The sequence below is a fragment of the Schistocerca serialis genome, chromosome 3, assembly GCF_023864345.2.
Source record: "Schistocerca serialis cubense isolate TAMUIC-IGC-003099 chromosome 3, iqSchSeri2.2, whole genome shotgun sequence".
NCBI lineage: Eukaryota > Metazoa > Arthropoda > Insecta > Orthoptera > Acrididae > Schistocerca > Schistocerca serialis.
The window spans coordinates 441,089,352-441,109,892 of record NC_064640.1 but is presented as its reverse complement, the minus strand read 5'-3'; the positions used below and the strand labels follow the sequence as shown (position 1 = coordinate 441,109,892).

Genomic DNA, 20,541 nt, shown 5'->3' with positions numbered 1-20,541 from the left:
ATCACTGTAGAATCTTAAGGGTATCTCGTCTGGTCCGGATGCTTTTCCGCTACTAAGTGATAGCAGTTGTTTTTCAATTCCGATATCGTTTATTTCAATATTTTCCATTTTGGCGTCCGTGCGACGGCTGAAGTCAGGGACCGTGTTACGATTTTCCGCAGTGAAACAGTTTCGGAACACTGAATTCAGTATTTCTGCCTTTCTTCGGTCGTCCTCTGTTTCGGTTCCATCGTGGTCAACGAGTGACTGAATAGGGGATTTAGATCCGCTTACCGATTTTACATATGACCAAAACTTTTTAGGGTTCTTGTTTAGATTGTTTGCCAATGTTTTATGTTCGAATTCGTTGAATGCTTCTCTCATTGCTCTCTTTACGCTCTTTTTCGCTTCGTTCAGCTTTTCCTTATCAGCTATGATTCGACTACTCTTAAACCTATGATGAAGCTTTCTTTGTTTCCGTAGTACCTTTCGTACATGATTGTTATACCACGGTGGATCTTTCCCCTCGCTTTGGACCTTAGTCGGTACGAACTTATCTAAGGCGTACTGGACGATGTTTCTGAATTTTTTCCATTTTTGTTCCACATCCTCTTCCTCAGAAATGAACGTTTGATGGTGGTCACTCAGGTATTCTGCGATTTGTGCCCTATCACTCTTGTTAAGCAAATATATTTTCCTTCCTTTCTTGGCATTTCTTATTACACTTGTAGTCATTGATGCAACCACTGACTTATGATCACTGATACCCTCTTCTACATTCACGGAGTCGAAAAGTTCCGGTCTATTTGTTGCTATGAGGTCTAAAACGTTAGCTTCACGAGTTGGTTCTCTAACTATCTGCTCGAAGTAATTCTCGGACAAGGCAGTCAGGATAATGTCACAAGAGTCTCTGTCCCTGGCTCCAGTTCTGATTGTGTGACTATCCCATTCTATACCTGGTAGATTGAAGTCTCCCCCTATTACAATAGTATGATCACGAAACTTCTTCACGACGTTCTGCAGGTTCTCTCTGAGGCGCTCAACTACTACGGTTGCTGATGCAGGTGGTCTATAGAAGCATCCGACTATCATATCTGACCCACCTTTGATACTTAACTTAACCCAGATTATTTCACATTCGCATTCGCTAATAACTTCACTGGATATTATTGAATTCTTTACTGCTATAAATACTCCTCCACCATTGGCGTTTATCCTATCCTTGCGGTATATATTCCATTCTGTGTCTAGGATTTCGTTACTGTTCACTTCCGGTTTTAACCAACTTTCCGTTCCTAATACTATATGCGCACTATTTCCTTCAATAAGAGATACTAATTCAGGAACCTTGCCCTGGATACTCCTGCAGTTTACCAATATTACGTTAACTTTTCCTGTTTTTGGTCTCTGAGGACGGACATTCTTTATCAACGATGATAATGTCCTCTCTGGTAAGCCGTCAGGTATTTTATCGTTTCGCCCAAGGGGGGGTCCCTCTAACCTAAAAAACCCCCGTGTGCACGCCACACGTACTCTGCTACCCTAGTAGCTGCTTCCGGTGTGTAGTGCACGCCTGACCTGTCTAGGGGGGCCCTACAGTTCTCCACCCAATAACGGAGGTCGATGAATTTGCAACCATTATAGTCGCAGAGTCGTCTGAGCCTCTGGTTTAGACCCTCCACACGGCTCCAAACCAGAGGACCGCGATCGACTCTGGGCACTATGCTGCAGATATTAAGCTCAGCTTGCACTCCGCGTGCGATGCTGGTTGTCTTCACCAAATCAGCCAGCCGCCGGAAGGAACCAAGGATGGCCTCAGAACCCAAGCGGCAGGCGTCATTCGTTCCGACATGTGCTACTATATGCAGCCGGTCACACCCAGTGCGTTCAATAGCTGCCGGAAGGGCCTCCTCCACATTACGGACGAGACCCCCCGGCAAGCACACCGAGTGCACACTGGCATTCTTCCCCGACCTACCCGCTATTTTCCTGAGGGGCTCCATAACCCGCCTAACGTTGGAGCTCCCTATAACTAATAGGCCCGCCCTCTGTGACTGTCGGGACCTTGCCGGAGAATCGGCCACTGGCCCAACAGGCGAGGCACCCTGTGGTAGCTCGGAAACGATGTCATCACCACTAGGAAGCACCCCGTACCTGTTGGAAAGGGGTAAGGCAGCTGCCACGCGGCCAGATCCCACCTTCGCCTTTCGGCCAGGCACGCGCGAGCCCACCACTGTCCGCCATTCACCCTGGAGTGATGGCTGACCGGTAAGATGCTCACTGCCGGAAGACGCAGCGACATCAGGGGTTCCTAGTGATTCCAAGGTCACCGAAGTAGGCATAGGTCTCACCACAGTTGCCCCAACGCCACTACGAGCCGACGCCTGCGCCTCGAGCTCGATGAGCCTAACAGACAAAGCCTCCACCTGCCCCCGAAGAGTGGCCAATTCTCCTTGCGTCCGCTTACAACAACCACAGCCCCTACACATGACTATGTTTACCCTACTCTATACGGTGACAAATTCCCAAGATAATCTTCTGATGAGCTACTCTGATAATCAAGAAACACTCACTGAAATACGAGACGCGAAAACTACGCTAGGTTTTCCCAGAAAAACTATTTAAAAGCTAAGCGCAGCAAATAAGTACAAAAACGCTTTATACAAACAGTACTCGCTGCTGCTGGTGCTGTCGCTCTGGCTGTCACAAGACAACTGCTGATTCAAGTGACTAGTGGCTAACGGCCGCGAAACAAACAAAAGACGGTTTTAGGGCGCTTTCTGTTCTAAACGATCAAGAAAACACTAAGAAATCTAACACGAAAACTACGTAAAGTTTTATCAAGAACTGTTAGTTACTATGCAGAGCAGATAAACACAAATAGAACCCCTTCCTTAGTGGAAGGTCGTAAACAAAATGCAAAATAAACGCTTTGTACAAACAGTACTCGCTGCTGCTGGTGCTGTCGCTCTGGCTGTCACAAGACAACTGCCGATTCAAGTGACTAGTGGCTAACGGCCGCGAAACAAACAAAAGACGGTTTTAGGGCGCTTTCTGTTCTAAACGATCAAGAAAACACTAAGAAATCTAACACGAAAACTACGTAAAGTTTTATCAAGAACTGTTAGTTACTATGCAGAGCAGATAAACACAAATAGAATCCCTTCCTTAGTGGAAGGTCGTAAACAAAATGCAAAATAAACGCTTTATACAAACAGTACTCGCTGCTGCTGGTGCTGTCGCTCTGGCTGTCACAAGACAACTGCCGATTCAAGTGACTAGTGGCTAACGGCCGCGAAACAAACAAAAGACGGTTTTAGGGCGCTTTCTGTTCTAAACGATCAAGAAAACACTAAGAAATCTAACACGAAAACTACGTAAAGTTTTATCAAGAACTGTTAGTTACTATGCAGAGCAGATAAACACAAATAGAATCCCTTCCTTAGTGGAAGGTCGTAAACAAAATGCAAAATAAACGCTTTATACAAACAGTACTCGCTGCTGGTGGTGCTGTCGCTCTGGCTGTCACAAGACAACTGCCGATTCAAGTGACTAGTGGCTAACGGCCGCGAAACAAACAAAAGACGGTTTTAGGGCGCTTTCTGTTCTAAACGATCAAGAAAACACTATGAAATCTAACACGAAAACTACGTAAAGTTTTATCAAGAACTGTTAGTTACTATGCAGAGCAGATAAACACAAATAGAATCCCTTCCTTAGTGGAAGGTCGTAAACAAAATGCAAAATAAACGCTTTATACAAACAGTACTCGCTGCTGCTGGTGCTGTCGCTCTGGCTGTCACAAGACAACTGCCGATTCAAGTGACTAGTGGCTAACGGCCGCGAAACAAACAAAAGACGGTTTTAGGGCGCTTTCTGTTCTAAACGATCAAGAAAACACTAAGAAATCTAACACGAAAACTACGTAAAGTTTTATCAAGAACTGTTAGTTACTATGCAGAGCAGATAAACACAAATAGAATCCCTTCCTTAGTGGAAGGTCGTAAACAAAATGCAAAATAAACGCTTTATACAAACAGTACTCGCTGCTGCTGGTGCTGTCGCTCTGGCTGTCACAAGACAAGACTGAACCATATCTTCCACCTGTGAACTATCTGAAGCTTGGTGTGGAAGAGAGGGGTGGATTGCTGATACCTCACACCATGACTCAGTTTGGTTATCCATAGCTCGCAAAACCTCAGACAGCTGTACAGTAGCTAAAAACTCAGAAAGGTATGGATTTTCACAGTGGAGGGCACACTCTCGCGCCTCACGACCCAGAGCTAAATGAATTATAGCGTTTCTCACCACCTGATCAGCATACAGCTGTTTATGCACATCGGACAGAAAATGACAGTGACAACTTAACCCATGGAATTCAGCGGCCCATGCTTGATGGGATTGATTTTGTTGCTTCCTTCAGCTGTAGAACTCAAACCGGGATGCGTTAACATGGGTGTGCTTATTGTAGTATTTTGGAAGAAGTTCACAAATTTGATCAAATGTTAAAAAAGAGAGATCCTGCAAAGGGGTGAATTGATATAGGCATTCATACATTCTTGGTGATATCCATGAAATGAGCAAGGCACAGCATGGAATAGTGTCAGTAATCCCAAAATCTTGAAAGTGTTGTCGCAGTTATTTCTCGTATACATTCCATTACTCAACGGACTCATCGTGCATAGAAAAGGGAGGCGGATAAAACCTTGGGGGCTGCGGAGGGCAAAACAGCAGGCAATGCAGACTGAGGAGCGTGCTGGCTAGACAAAACAGAAGCCAGTGATTGAAGTATCTGAGTTTGATTGTCTGTGATAGGTGATGTAACACCATGGCGAATGATTCTTGCCGTTCGACGAACTGTCCTCTGTAACACGGTTAGCAATTATGACCATTCAGCAGGAACCAATACGTACACAGATAGCTGGAGCAATACACATAGAGAACTGAGGCCGATCGTAGTTCGGCTAGCCTTAAATAGACTGGGGCCTATGGTGGGCTCTGATCTCTCTCTCTCTCTCTCTCTCTCTCTCTCTCTCTCTCTCTCTCTCTCACACACACACACACACACACACACACACACACACGCACACGCGCGCGCATGCACGTAAGTCTGAGGTGCCCTCTGTGGACGATATAGTGCTGCTGCATTGGCGGCCGTTTGAAAGTATGCGCCCGTGTCACTGCAGAAATGTATATCGTCATAAAAAGAGGTTATGAGGTAAATATCTACAAAAGTAAAAGAGGGGAAGAAAATGCAGTCAAATTAAATCAGGCAAACCTGAGGGAATTGTGTTGGGAAATGAGACATTAAACAGTAGATGAGTTTTGCTATTTGGGCAGCAAAATAATTGATTGTGGCTGAAATAGATATAATGTAAACTCCAGACTAGTAATATCAAGAAAAGTATTCCTGATAAAGAGAAATTTGTAGATATTTAATATAAACTGTTAAGTTTTTCTGAAAGTATTTGTCTGTAGCATAATCTTGAACAAAAGTGAAAAGAGGACAACAAACAGTTCTGGCAAGAAGAGACTAGAAGATTTTGAAATAGGGTGCTGCAGAAGAATATTTAAGATTTTCTCGGTAGATCATATAACTAATGAAGTGGCACCAAATCAATTTGGGAGAAAAGAAATGTGTGACAACATTGCTGAAACAAAGGAGATGTTGATGGTACACGTTATGAAGCATCAGGTATTCATGTATTTGGTAATGGAGAGAAATGTGGGAGGGGAGGTGCTTGACTACAGCTTGCTGTTTCAAGTAGATATAAGTTGCAATAGTTGTGCAGAGATGAAGAGGCTTGCACAGTGTGGAGGGTTGCATCAAACCAGTCTTTGAACTTAAGACTACAATGAAAACAGTTCTGTACTGTGAAAGCTTACCTCATTGTTGGTGATGTGAGCCCATCCTTATGTGTAGAAGTTTTACCAATGAAGCACCACGTGTAAAATTGAAGAGTTGCAATATTATGCTTTATATTTTTGAAACTTACAACCAGAAATTAAACAGTTGACAAAAAATGAAAAAGGACAGTCAGTAACTATATATAATATTTGTGTGTGCATGTGTTTTTTCTAATTTACTGAGGTTAAGACACAAAGAATCAAGATGTGTAGCACCCTAAATCAAAACACTTTATTTATCAGTCGTGTATCATTCAATTGAATGCTGTCTCTAATTGTGTGTAGAGGGAATTGTAACTGTGTGTACCACTTCTATATTTTTATAAGTTTAAAATTACATACCATTAATTTTATTGTTTGCAATCTCTCACAGTTACGCTGATGAAATAGCTGCTGTAGCACAACAGTTTCCTGTGGAACCATTTCGGTTTATTGATCCACCTCTGAAACTTGAATTTAGTCAAGGTGTGAAGATGTTACGTGAAGCAGGAGTTGAAATGGGGGATGAGGATGATCTTAGTACTACTAATGAGAAATTACTGGGACGCTTAGTTAAGGCGAAAGTAAGTTTGTATTCTGTTATTTCCAAAAACATATTTGTAGGCATACACATCCTTTGTAAAAGTGAGATGTATTGAAAATTATTTGTTGCATCTTAAATGAAATAGTATTTTTATCTGTTCTCATATGTGTGTTATTTTATCAGTTCTGTTTTATTCAGTTAGCTCACGCAAAATAATTCTAACCATCATATTCCTCTGTAGTTACCTCTGCTTCTGTATTTCAACTTCTCTCCCCCCACCCCTCCTCACACACACACACACACACACACACACACACACACTCACTCACTCACTCTCTTGACTTGTGTTGAATGAGATGGGTTGTACTTTGAAGTTGACAACCACCAATTGAATGTATTGAAAAGTACACAAATTTGTAGCACCAGTCTCATTTCGTTTTGTTTCAGTCTTGTACCATTATCTCACAGAGTGCATGAACAGGTTTATAGTATACTGTTTGTGCACTGCCATTGTGTTGATCTGTTTTGACAAAAATTGTCCTAGCATTGCATTTTGGTTAACAGTCATACACTATTATGGTATGGCAAAAATAGTTTCTTAGTAATGAGAAAAGTCGCATTTCTGTTGCATGGAGATTTGCTTTAGCACAGAGACTTTTGTAACAATTCAATGTATCATTTAAAAATTGTTAGTTTAGAGCACTTTTAAAGGTTAAAATTGTGACTGAAGCCAGAAACAACAAGCAATTTCTTTGCCATTGAACTTTTTTTCCCCCCACTATTGGTTTTAGACTGAAGCCCACCTTTAGGTGACAGCACTAATCATTTGCTGCACTCCACTAAGAAATTATCACAAAATATCAGGAGGCAAAAGGGTATGGTGTTTAAATAAACCCAGATTAGAGTATAGAAAATTAAAATATAGTTGAATTGCATTGAATAATTGTGAACTTCATATATATTTTAATTTTATCATAGATTACTTACAGATTGTAAATATTGCATAGATCTGAAGATGGCCGTATAGATTGAAACTGCCTATCATAACTGGCGTGCAGAAGAACTGTTTTTAAAAGGAAGACCGCTAATCTCTCTGAACAGAAGGTGTCCCCTTATTAAATGTAGAAAGTTTTTTCAGTAGTATCTCATTGCTTTTATACTACTCCTTACTAGAAATCCAAGGGTTCTACATTCAAATCTCGGTACATCATAGGGTTTTACTGGAATACAATGTATCTTTCACTTCCAGTAACATTTTTTATATGATGGGAAAGAAGACAACCTGCATTGTGGTTTGAGTTCCATGTAAACAGTAAGTTCTCTTGTAACTGGCTGTGTGAACTTATTCAGTAGGCAGAGGAAAGCTTCACGTTTATTTTTTAAAGTAGATTTTTACTTTTTGTTGACGTTATCACTTAGAGAGCAACATTTTCAATACATCATTGGTTTACATTTACTGTAAGTGGCATCATGTATAAGATGATTTGATCAGCTGATTACCTTGTTCCAGTGATATTAATGCATTACCGTCCATCAATTATTAAAATTTAAATGCAGATTAAAAATGTTTGTGCATCAGTGAGCATTTTATCTTTCTACTTATCCAGAAATGCTACATCTTATATTAATTACTCTTAAAGACAACATTCTGAAAAACGTGTAAATATTGTTGAATCACTATAAGTGCATTTAACATAAGTTTTTATTTTGCAGTATGACACTGATTTTTATATTCTGGATAAATATCCTCTTGCAGTGAGGCCCTTCTACACTATGCCCGATCCAAAAGACAATGTAAGTTCTACAGTTTATATCTGAGTAATTTTAATTCTGATGATTTGTATAATTTTTTATTTTGATTAAAATATTTCACTGTCTTTGTGCAGCTGTATTTAAACTTGTTGAGTGTGCACAACTCTTATGCTCTCTGAACAAGAATAAAGGATTTACCTTTTCTGATACTGTTTCCTGGGAATTTGTTTAAATCCGTCCTTACAAATTTGATGGAAACATTCCCTCAATTTAAATGCTAAAATTTTGTTCTATATGTTTCAGTTTGTGTTGTTACTTAAATAATTATTAATCTTCAGGTTCCTTGTGACTGCTTTTCTTCTGTCATCTATTCACAAGTGAATTTTTTTCCTTGCAGAAAAAGTCAAACTCTTATGATATGTTCATGAGAGGCGAAGAAATACTCTCTGGTGCACAGAGAATTCATGACCCAGAATTTTTGACTGAAAGGGCAAAACTACTTGGTGTTGGTAAGTTGTAATTATTTCCTGTTGGACAAACTTATTCAGTTTATTCATCACTTTGTTTGATGTTCAGAGCAAAACCAGTTGTTAAGTTTCTGCCTCCATTGATCATGTCTTCTTGTGTAACAAGTGCCATATTTTGCTACTGTTTATTTTTGCTTCTTTGCAGTCTGCCATGATTGTTATAAGTTATCTCTGTAAAACATCTCTAAATCCCTGTACTCAGGATAATTGTATTATGAAACTTAGTTAAACTTTGTCATATGAAATAAAAACCACAAAATGAAGACTCCATTTCAGTGTTTTTTTTTCTATAGTGCTGCAGATTCAGGTGAAATCCTAATATTTTTCTTTTCCAATATTCTTTCAGATATTGAAAAGATCAAACCTTACATTGATTCTTTCCGTTATGGATGCCCACCACATGCAGGAGGTGGAATTGGATTGGAAAGAGTTGTGATGTTGTACTTGGGTTTGGATAATATTCGTAAAACATCATTGTTCCCTCGTGATCCAAAAAGAGTAACTCCATGAGGACTCTGTTATAGAAGGTAATTAAACAGTGTCTGAAGTGTCCCCATGTTATTGATTTTTCTATATTTTCACAGTCTTATGTCGCTACTAAAGTACCTACTGGATATGTTAAGATTGTACTAATAAAGGTGAGATAATTTTGAAAAATATACAAAGAGGAGCGAACAACACGGCAGTGCAGTTTAGAAGTAAAGAATCCTGTACAACTTTTTTGCTAACTGAAGTAGTTACTGTACACTGGTAAGATCAGTTAATGGATTCATTACAATGTTTTAATACATCCTGGTCAGAGATTATCGTGTTTTGGGGCAGCTTGAAGTACGACCACATAGTATTCCTGCGAGCGGAGAAAAAGGCAGCTTACATCACTTTGACACATCGGTTGAATACATTGCTGGTGAGTGAGGCAACACACAAATTTTGCAACCTCAGAAGCTGTAGGTGTCCAGTGCTAGTGTTCAATAATAGAAATATAGTGCTGCAGTAATGTGACATAGCAAAGGCAGTTCGAGTTTCCCAAAGAGTGATTTTTATGACTGTTTGCTTGCTTTTAAACAAAAAGAAGTATATGAAGTAAATTAGTGTAACATTGTGCATTGGCACAGTCAAAATTAATGATTCCCTCTTGTGCGTAGCTTGTTGTAATAGATGGCAGGATGCAACTCCTTGATTACATTGAGCCTTGCAAGGAATATCAGAATACAGGATATCCGTCAGGAATGTCTGCAGCAGTGTTCATGTTGAACCATCCCAATACTGTGATGGTGGGCTGATGAACAGATATCAACTTTGGTGGTTACACGGATCTTTATGTGAAACAGTTGAATGGCAGATAAATGACAAGAAGGTTTGAAATTTTTATGACTGACAGAGTTTTCCACGTAGAACACATTTTGTGGGCTGCATGCCATAAGGCAAGAGTATGACTGATGTCTTGAGTCATACAGACAATAATTACTGCGTATTACATTCATATGCTCTGGTATATTATTGTTTATCCAGGGTGTCTACGACCCGGGACAACCGGGAGATCCGAGAAAAACCTCGGAATTTTTTCATCCGGGAGAAAACCGGGAAAAACCCGGGAATCTTTTTGAGTTCCAGGAATTTTTCATTGTTTTAGTTTTCAGTTTAATTTTTGTGATTTTGACTGGTAAGAACCAATACTCTAACAAAACAATTTATTGTATCCCACTTCTGCAGAATAATACTGCAGCCACAAAACATGAACGAGAGAAAAAAAAACGAAAATAAAACTTAAGTCGCAATGAAAATGCACCATATACAACAACAAAACACAGTGCTCATACAAGCGTCTGCCAACAGCAAAGTGTGTCAAAGGCTTTAGGAAGACTGTGCAGTGCTTCTTAACAACAAATTGCCTCCAATGAGCGTGATGTGACGGTTTTTTACATTAGATTCGTTTTAATGCAAGATCTTTTAATGTTTCACATGTACGAACATGCGGGCTTCCTGTGTCATCGTTGCTGCACAAGTGCAGTGACGCCTGTTATCTGGCGCTCTCTGGCAACTGCTGAAACGTACCTTTCTAATAGGTCACGGAAAAATATTGCCAATATTGCTTTGAAAAGCGTTACTTTCAAAGTAAATTTCCTTTTATGCGAGATAAACTGTGTGAGAAAGTGTACGACGAATTTTTTAAATCACAGAGCATTTGACTGTCATTTGAAAATCAACTCTTTGGGGACGACCATATGAAGAATTTCGAGCGCAGAAGATCAGACATTTACGTCGTTATTAAAAAATTTTACTGGCACATTTATGTGATGTATGACGCGCAAAAAAGATCAACAATATATGTGGAAGCTTAGCTTCTCTTGCAGCTTATTAATCTTAGAGACCAATATTATATGTGATAGCTTTGCTTTTCTTGTAGCAACCATTGTACATTCATTTAAGTCATTAATTTTTCTTATTTGTGTGTTCGCACTACTTAAGAGTGATCTTGCTATTGGCTGACTACCTCACGTATCAAATGCTGTCATCAGCTGGCGAGATCAGGTGACATGAACTGTGACTGGCTTACAAAAGCGAGTCGCAATCTCGATTTTAATGCTTCGGAAAGTAACATGCGGTGTTTGGTGGAATTCGAATTTATACCTTCGTAACACGGAGATATGCAGTGTACATGTTGCTGCACATCAAAGATCTTTCCAAAAGTGTTTTTTTCCTCTGAGTTTCATTTTCTAAAGTGCCGGGAAATTCTACGCCGGTGTATAAAACCATAAACCATAAAAGGATTGATAAGTGCCGAGAAAAAGTATACTGTCACTTAGTATGGAAAAAGTGTGTTTTGACCCGGGAGAAAGTGTATTTTCAACTGGGAAATGCGGGAAAAATCTGGGAATAATTTTTCCTTGTCCATGTAGACACCCTGTTATCCTATAGTGTCCCGTACTATTGTTTATAGCAGAGTGAATTAAGAGATTATATAAAGTGCGTTTTGCCAACTAATTCCTCAATTATTTTGACCATTGTTTACAAATGAACAGTTTTTTTTTTTTTTTTAAACTGTAAATCTGTATTACACTGTGGGTTGACAGCTTACTTTGACAGTGTGTGATGAGTGCTGTTGTAAACTGTTACACAGAATAAAAGGGCATAAAATGATTTGTTTCTTTGTTTTAAAAAGTGATATCCAAATAGGGTATTTTCTGATATTGCTTATGGTGTTTTCTTTTGTTGTTCCTTACCGTTTAGCTGGCTTGTAGTGTTGTCACTGCAGTGAACAACTATATGTTCATCAACAAAATGTGTCAAAATATTAATCTTTAAATGACCCTGAAGAAGAGAAGTAGAAGGGAATAGCACTGTGAGGTAACACTTCACAAAAGAATTCTGATATACAGTCAAACCTCAGTATAAAGAATTTCATGGGACCATGAAAATTAAATCGTTGTACCAGAGTTATAATTCTAATGAGGTTTTTTTATTTTGACTTGGAGCAAGAAGTCATGTTTTCGTGGCTGCGAAGTACATTACTGTAGCGCTTTTCTGATGAAAAATAACATTGAAAGACAAATAATGAAGCACATTTTGTTTACTTAATTTATTAATATTGTACCTGTAAAATATCTTAAGTTCGTGTGCAGAAAAATTCACTTAGTTTCCTTTGTTTCTTTTTTCTTAAAGGCTCTCTTGTGAATATTGTCTTTATCTCCTTTAACGCAATCATTTGCTGTGCTGAAACACTGGGGATTGAAGATGCTACTTGCTGAATGGTTTCCAACTGACCTATTAGCTCCATCAGAGCGGGGGTCACACTTATAACATCACTGTCATCATAGGAATCTTCAACAGGCGAATTACCCTTTAACACTTTGAAGATAGATTTGTTGGCTTGTGCTTCAATCACGAACACTTCATAATCCACTGACAAGTATTCAACTGTTGAAACATCTATCATTATACCAGTAACTGCTGAATAAATCTCCAGGTCACTTTGAATATTATCCTGCATTTTTCATCGACCACAATATTCTCACCAACGACTTGACTTTTGGAAATTCTTGCGTTTTTCCATCAGTTCACAATCACATTCTCGTCTGTGTTGTACAAATTTTCAAGACTGTATTTTTTCTAACAGTTTACACATGGTGTTTTTCATACAAAATTCTGCATCACCTTAAGATGCTGATTTTTCTTCTCCTGAAATTACTTTAAAATGATCGACTTTCCTTAAATCTTTGCAACCATCCATTACTTGCCTTAAAATTAGAATCAACAAGCAACTTTGTGAAATCTAAGGCCTTTTAACATATCAACGGACCATTAATTGGTAAATTCTGCACATGCATATCATTAAACCATTGCAGTGTAGCACTGTCCACATCAGCAGCAGTAGCAGCCACAGCCATCTTCATTCTTTTTCTTGGAGGGTTAAATTTGCCATCTACAAAACTTTCTTCAGTTTTTTATTTTTTAAGTAATGTAGCTAACATTGATTGTGCAAGTCCATACTTCCTCCCCATGTCTACTTGTTTCATTCTGTTATCTATATGTCTTTGAGAACCTCCTTACTTGTTTGAGTTCCAGCCATTGTCCAAATCTTAGTGACGTCCAAAGTGTTTACATCAACTAAAAATATTCAGATTGCAAAAATCACGGACATTAGCTATGTGTGAGCCCAAGAAAACACTTCTCTCTGCTACTGAAGCTCAAAAATGGCCAAACTAAACACTCATTCAAACAAAGGAACTCTTTGATGTTTGCCGCTCAGCACAGCTCGCCTGCAGCTGTACGCTTTTCTCTTTACTGCTAGAATAAATACAGTACTGTAGTATGTAGTGAAGTTTCCATAGTAAAGCGCTGAAAGTCTAGTAGCTAAATAAACAATACTTACCGTTATAGTGAGCTTCTTAGGAGTAGGAAATAGTAAATACCTCAATTTTGTCTTCATTATAACGGGGTGTTGCTAAATTTACTTCATCATTGTAATGAGGGGTCATTAACATAGTACATATAGGAACTCAGCCAGTGCCATATAAAATTATCGCTGTACCCGGGTTTATCGTTGTATTGATAATCTTTATATGGAGGTTTGACTGTACAAGGTTTGTTTGAAAAGTAATGCAATTTTTCTCCAGTGTCCTTATTGGTTCGAAAATAGTCAGAATGGCCAAGTTAGATAAAGAGGACTCATAGATCTGCAGTGCTGCTTACCTCAGTCTGCTCTGAGCTCTGGCAGCATCATTATTGATATTTATGTAAACTTCCTCCTTGTGTCAGTACACACGATGGAGTAAATGTGTGAATAACCATACATGTTAAAGTTCTGTGCTAAACTCTACAGTAGTTTAGCCAATATGTACTAAATTATTTAAGTTTTAAGGTGGTTAAAGATATTAAAGTTTGGCAGCAAAGAGGTGGAAGATGAATCCCATTGTGTGTGGCCATCAGCCAACAAAAGTGGCCAAATGTGTGTCATGTTCATCTTATGAAGACTAATTGTTGAGTGAGTGTGCAGATCATAGCATAGGCTCTTGGGACCAATTGTGTGAAACCAGTTGACCTTAGATTAACGCAGAAAATTACCTCATATCAAGATGAACTTGGAAATTACATTGTATAACTACTAATCTCAGGTTATATGATCATGAACTGGGGCCATAACTGACTGGTGAAATGACACAGATCAAGTATAATCAGTCACCAAACACACACACACACTTTTTTTTTTTTTTAATCTGATAAGGTTAGGTAAACGAAATTGTTAGCTTTGTAAGTAGTGAATGCAGATAATAAGTGATCTTCTTGGAGACAATTTGTAATTAATCTGATTATTTTAAAACATTTTATAGTCTTTAATGACGTAATAAGAAAGAGGAATTCGAAAGTTTTACTGTGAGAAGTTTTGTACATATAGTTCGACAGCAGTCAGTAATGATTGAACACCTCTTACAGAATGTTTCTGAAGCTCAAGTAGCAGGAACTTCACCATTCAGATTAAATGTGTATCTACAAAACAAGTGGTTAAACTGCTATGACAACTGCATGCATGTTGATGAACAAAACTAGTAGCAAGCATATATAATTCAGTTAATAATTATCTAGTGCTGGCTCAGTAGTTGCATTCTGGAATACAGTCCAGAGTATCTCAGGTTTGATCCCAGGTCAGTTCTCAGAATTGTTTTTTTTTTTTCACTTGCCATTTCTTTCTTGTTTGGTAGTTGTGTCGATTTGCAAACCACAGAGTTATTTAAAATTAGGACTCAGAGTAAATTAATTGCGTAGCATTTACTATAGCTGCAGCATTAGACTTGCACGAAATGAAATAGCTGTCAGTTCACTGGATGATGAGCCTGAAATAAATGACACTGTATTTGTCAGGAGAAGAGTCTATGAAGAAATTACACAGCACCAGCAGAAAATGAAGCTAACAAGAGTCTCAATCCAAGGGTAGCATTTACTAACATCTACATTTACATCCATACTCCGCAAGCCACCTGACGGTGTGTGGCGGAGGGTACCTTGAGTACCTCTATCGGTTCTCCCTTCTATTCCAGTCTCAATTTGTTCGTGGAAAGAAGGATTGTCGGTATGCCTCTGTGTGCGCTCTAATCTCTCTAATTTTTTCCTCATGGTCTCTTTACGAGATATACGTAGGAGGGAGCAATATACTGCTTGACTCCTCGGTGAAGGTATGTTCTCGAAACTTCAACAAAAGCCCATACCGAGCTACTGAGCGTCTCTCCTGCAGAGTATTTCACTGGAGTTTATCTATCATCTCCATAACGCTTTTGCGATTACTAAATGATCCTGTAACGAAGTGCGATGCTCTCCGTTGGATCTTCTCTCTCTCTTCTATCAACCCTATCTGGTACGGAGCCCACACTGGTGAGCAGTATTCAAGCAGTGGGCGAACAAGTGTACTGTAACCTACTTCCTTTGTTTTCAGATTGCATTTCCTTAGGATTCTTCCAATGAATCTGTCTGGCATCTGCTTTACCGACGATCAACTTCCATTTTAAACCACTCCTAATGCGTACTCCCAGATGATTTGTGTAATTAATTGCTTCCAGTTGCTGACTCGCTATATTGTAGCTAAATGATAAGGGATCTTTCTTTCTATGTATTCTCAGCACGTTACACATGTATACATTGAGATTCAATTGCCACCGTGCATCATGCGTCAATTCGCTGCAGATCCTCCTGCATTTCAGTACAATTTTCCACTGTTACAACCTCTCAATATACCACAGCATCATCCGCAAAAAGCCTCAGTGAACTTGCGATGTGATCCACAAGGTCATTTACGTATAATGTGAATAGCAACGGTCCTACGACACTCCCCTGCGGCACACCTGAAATCACTCTTACTTCGGAAGACTTCTCTCCATTGAGAATGACATGCTGCGTTCTGTTATCTAGGAACTCTTCAATCCAATCAAACAATTGGTCTGATAGTCCATATGCTCTTACTTTATTCATTAAATGACTGTGGGGAACTGTATCGAATGCCTTGCGGAAGTCAAGAAACACGGCATCTACCTGGGAACCCATGTCTATGGCCCTCTGAGTCTCGTGGACGAATAGCATGAGCTGGGTTTCACACGATCGTCTTTTTTGAAACCCATGCCGATTCCTACAGAGTAGATTTCTAGTCTCCAGAAAAGTCATTATACTCGAACATAATAAATGTTCCAAAATTCTACAACTGATCGACATTAGAGATATAGGTCTATAGTTCTGCATATCTGTTCAATGTCCCTTCTTGAAAATGGGGATGACCTGTGCCCTTTTCCAATCCTTTGGAATGCTATGCTCTTCTAGAGACCTACGGTACACCGCTGCAAGAGGGAGAAGGGGGGAGGGGGGGGGGGGGAGGCGGCGGCGGCGGCAAGTTCCTTCGCATACTCTGTGTAAAATCGAACTGGTATCCCATCAGGTCCAGCGGCCTTTCCTCTTTTGAGCGATTTTAAATATGTTTCTCTATCCCTCTGTCGTCTATTTCGATATCTACCATTTTGTCATCTGTGTGGCGACAATCTAGAGAGGGAACTACAGTGCAGTCTTCCTCTGTCAAACAGCTTTGGAAAAAGACATTTAGTATTTCAGCCTTTAGTCTGTCATCCTCTGTTTCAGTACCATTTTGGTTACGGAGTGTCTGGACATTTTGTTTTCATCCACCTTCCGCTTTGACATAAGACCAAAATTTCTTAGGATTTTCGGCCAAGTCAGTACATAAAACTGTCGCATAGCCCTCCTCACACTACATTTTGCTTCGCATAATTTTTGTTTGTCTGCAAGGCTTTGGCTATATTTATGTTTGCTGTGAAGTTTCCTTTGCTTTCGCAGCAGTTTTCTAACTCGGTTGTTGTACCGCGGTGGCTCTTTTCCATCTCTTGTCCACTGATCCTCAACACTATCTGTACTTGAGACAAAACTTTTGTGTTGAGTTGTCAAGTATTCTGAAATCTGCTTTTTGTCACGTTTGCTAAACAGAAAAATTATCCTACCTTTTTTAATATTTCTATTTACGGCTGAAATCATCGATGCAGTAACCGCTTTATGATCGCTGATTCCCTGTTCTGCGTTAACTGTTTCAAATAGTTCGGGTCTGTTTGTCACCAGAAGGTCTAATATGTTATCTTTGTCCCTGCCACCCGTTATAAACGTTTGAGTCTCCCAGTCTATATCCGGCAAATTAAAATCTCCACCCAGAACTATAACATGGTGGGGAAGTCTACTCAAAATATTTTCCAAATTTTCCTTCAGGTGCTCTGCCACAACAGCTGCTGAGCCAGGGGACCTATAGAGATATCCAAATACCATGTTTAACCATGACCCTCACCCAAATTATTTCACATTTTGGATCTCTGTCAATTTCTTTCGATACTATTGCACTCTTTATCGCTATAAACACACCTCCCCCTTCACTGTCCAGTGTATCTCTGCGGTATACATTCCAATCAGAGTTTAGAATTTCATTACATCTGGTTTCAGCCAACTTCCCGTCCCTAGTACTATGTGGACATTGTGACCGTTTATTAATCAGAGCAGTTCTGAGACCTTTCTATAGACGCTACTGCAGCTTACTTATTCCACATTAATATTGTCATTCCCTGTTGCGTTTTGCCTACTGCCACCTTGTCGCGTCTCAGGAGGCATCTTTTCGGGCCTAGGGAGGGGATTCTCTAACCTAAAAAACCCATATGTGCACTCCACAGGTACTCCGCTATACCCTTGTAGCCGCTTCCTGCGTGTAGTGCACGCCTGACCTATTCAGGGGGACCCTACATTTCTCCACCCGATAGCAGAGGTCGAGAAATTTGCACCCAGGTCTCCACAGAATTGTCTGAGCCTCTGGTTTAAGCCTTCCACTCGGCTCCAAACCAGAGGACCGCGATGGGTTCTGGGAACGACACGACAAATAGTTAGCTCATATTCCACCTCGCGAGCAACGCTTTCCGCCTTCACCAACTCCGTCAACTGCCTGTATGAACTGAGGATAACCTCTGAACCCAGACGGCAGGAGCCTTTGGTGCCGACGTGAGCAACAAGTTGCAGTCGGGTGCACCCAGTGCTCTCTATCGCCGCCGACAGCGCCTCCTCCACATCTTGGATGAGACCCCTCGGCAAGCAGACAGGGTGAACACTGGCCTTCTTCCCCGACCTTTCCGCTGTTTCACTAAGGGGCTCCATCACCCACCTAACATTGGAGCTCCCTATCACTCACTAGTAAACCCCTCCCCCGTGTGCCTGCTCGGACCTTGCTGAAGGAGCGGCCACATGTTCACTCACAGGCAGAACAGGCGATGCCACACGGCCAGCCTCCACATTGACCCTCCGCCTCATGCGCCGCGAACGCCGCTGAACCCGCCACTCCCCTTGGGGAGAGGGTGGCCCAACCGCGCCTGGTACCCGCGAAGATGTTTCGACATCAGCGACCATGGGTGAAGCATGGAACACTTGGGGTGTACCATGTGATGCACAAGACTCCCCACTGCCGCTACACTCCGAGGCAGCAGCCTGAAGATGGCTGACTGTGGCCATCAGCACGCTCAGCTGTTCACGAACAGTGGCCAGCTCCTCCTGCATCCGTACACAGCAGTCACGCATCCTATCCATGCTAAGAAATCAATTTACTGTAGAGTGTTAATCAACTAGACTACTAATTCACTAAAGTGCGGCTGATAGCTGACTAAACTGTGGTTACTAGACACTTCTTGTTGGAAACAATGAAAATAGCACTACCTGTCTCTGGACTGTATTCAAAACAAACACTAGCACTACTGGCACTACAGCTGACTAAAGGGACTCTCTCTGACTGTATTCAAAACAAACACGAAATCTATGGAACACTATTACTAGCACTCGAAAATTAAAGCTTCCTAAAAGCAAAAACACATGGAAGAAGAAACGACAGGTAAGAAAAATACAGTTAATACTTAGATTAACATAGCTCGCTGCACAGCAGACGTGACGCAGACAGCAGTTACGACGACACACGAATGTCAACAACGTATTTACGAAAAAAAAAAAACAGTTACAAAATTGGAATTAATTTACGAAATGTGTTTGAAAGGCTGATTTACTTTTAATTTCTCTTAATTTCTCTGGTTTCAGTGTTACCATTCTTCTTTTATGTTGCACAAGCAGGCGTGTATTTTTATTTTATGCTTGCTTTTAAGGTACTCCAATATTTTTTTTTTTTTTTTGTAAAATTGGCATTTTATATCAAGGACTTTGCTAGATAGGATTCTAAGATTGTAGATTCTATAACAAAATCGCATCTTGTGTGTTGCATGCCTTCTTGTAATTAGATGTTACTTTTACTTCAAAATATGTTATGTATTGCTGTCACAGATAAGTTACCCTATTGTTCTTACCAGCTCAACATAAAAATTCTCTGCTTTGTCTTCATTTTCAATGTCACCAACAAGGAGAACAATGTTTTCATTTGAAGTTACAGTCAGCTTCTCATTTAATGATGGGGAGCAACTAGAGCGTTCAGTGTTGTTTAAATCTGTATCAGAACAAGAAATGAACAAGAATGTTATGAATAATATTAAAAAATAAGTTTTATTTAGCAAATTAGTTTTTAAAAAAATATCTGAGCATATTAAAATCTATACAAACCACCACTGTAACTTCAGGAAGAAAATCTGCATTATCGTCATAGCGGTTGTCAATATGAGTAAATTGTGGCTTCAGGGTGCAGTTGGCTTCTGTCCATTTTTTGTAACAGTAAACCTAGTGCAAGTATCACCTCTGTTTTTATGTATTTCGACCTCAATAAGTTTTGACACTGTTCTTGCTTCAGTTTACAACAACACAAGTATCCATATGAAACTGAAATGTAATAACTGTAAAGTGTGTCTTAACATTATACGTTTTCATGTGTGAATGTTTTCTTGGTCCTTTCCTTGATAATGTCATATCACATTCTCAAACTTTCCTAGTCATGATTTGCTTCAATATTTTGTGAATTAAAGTCAACAGTAATTTCTTTTCAGGCTTTTTGTTTGTAGGCTGCAGTAACTTCATCAGCTTTTTGCTTCCTGTTGTGTCCTTATATTGGGAGAGTATAATTTCCAGGTATAAATATTTTTTGACTGAGGAGAAGTTTCAAGATCATATCTTTTTCTGTGTACTTTCTCAATCTTTGCAATATGACACCTTCATTTATAAATAGTATGTATGTGTGATGTAAGATTAATATCTTTGGCTGAAGCATGATACAGTAATCATTTGAGTAACTGCTCTCTAGCAGTGTTGCCAAGCATGTTTTGTGCTAATTTAGATCAACACTTAACCTCGTTCACTAGATCCAAGTTTAGTGTTACACAGTAGAGCAGATCTCTGAACAGAGTTCAGTTT

General features: G+C 39.8%; 1 protein-coding gene across 1 annotated transcript in view; it reads left to right on the top strand.

The window, feature by feature from the left end:
• The window catches only part of LOC126470334 (aspartate--tRNA ligase, cytoplasmic), a 106,580-nt gene that overhangs the window by 72,251 nt on the left and 13,788 nt on the right, over window positions 1-20,541 (top strand). The window contains exons 9-12 of the mRNA XM_050098120.1: window positions 6,260-6,449; window positions 8,123-8,203; window positions 8,559-8,670; window positions 9,035-9,215. Coding sequence (XP_049954077.1) covers window positions 6,260-6,449; window positions 8,123-8,203; window positions 8,559-8,670; window positions 9,035-9,198 — 547 coding nt within the window. The 3' untranslated portion in view covers window positions 9,199-9,215. The remainder of the gene's footprint in view (window positions 1-6,259; window positions 6,450-8,122; window positions 8,204-8,558; window positions 8,671-9,034; window positions 9,216-20,541) is intronic.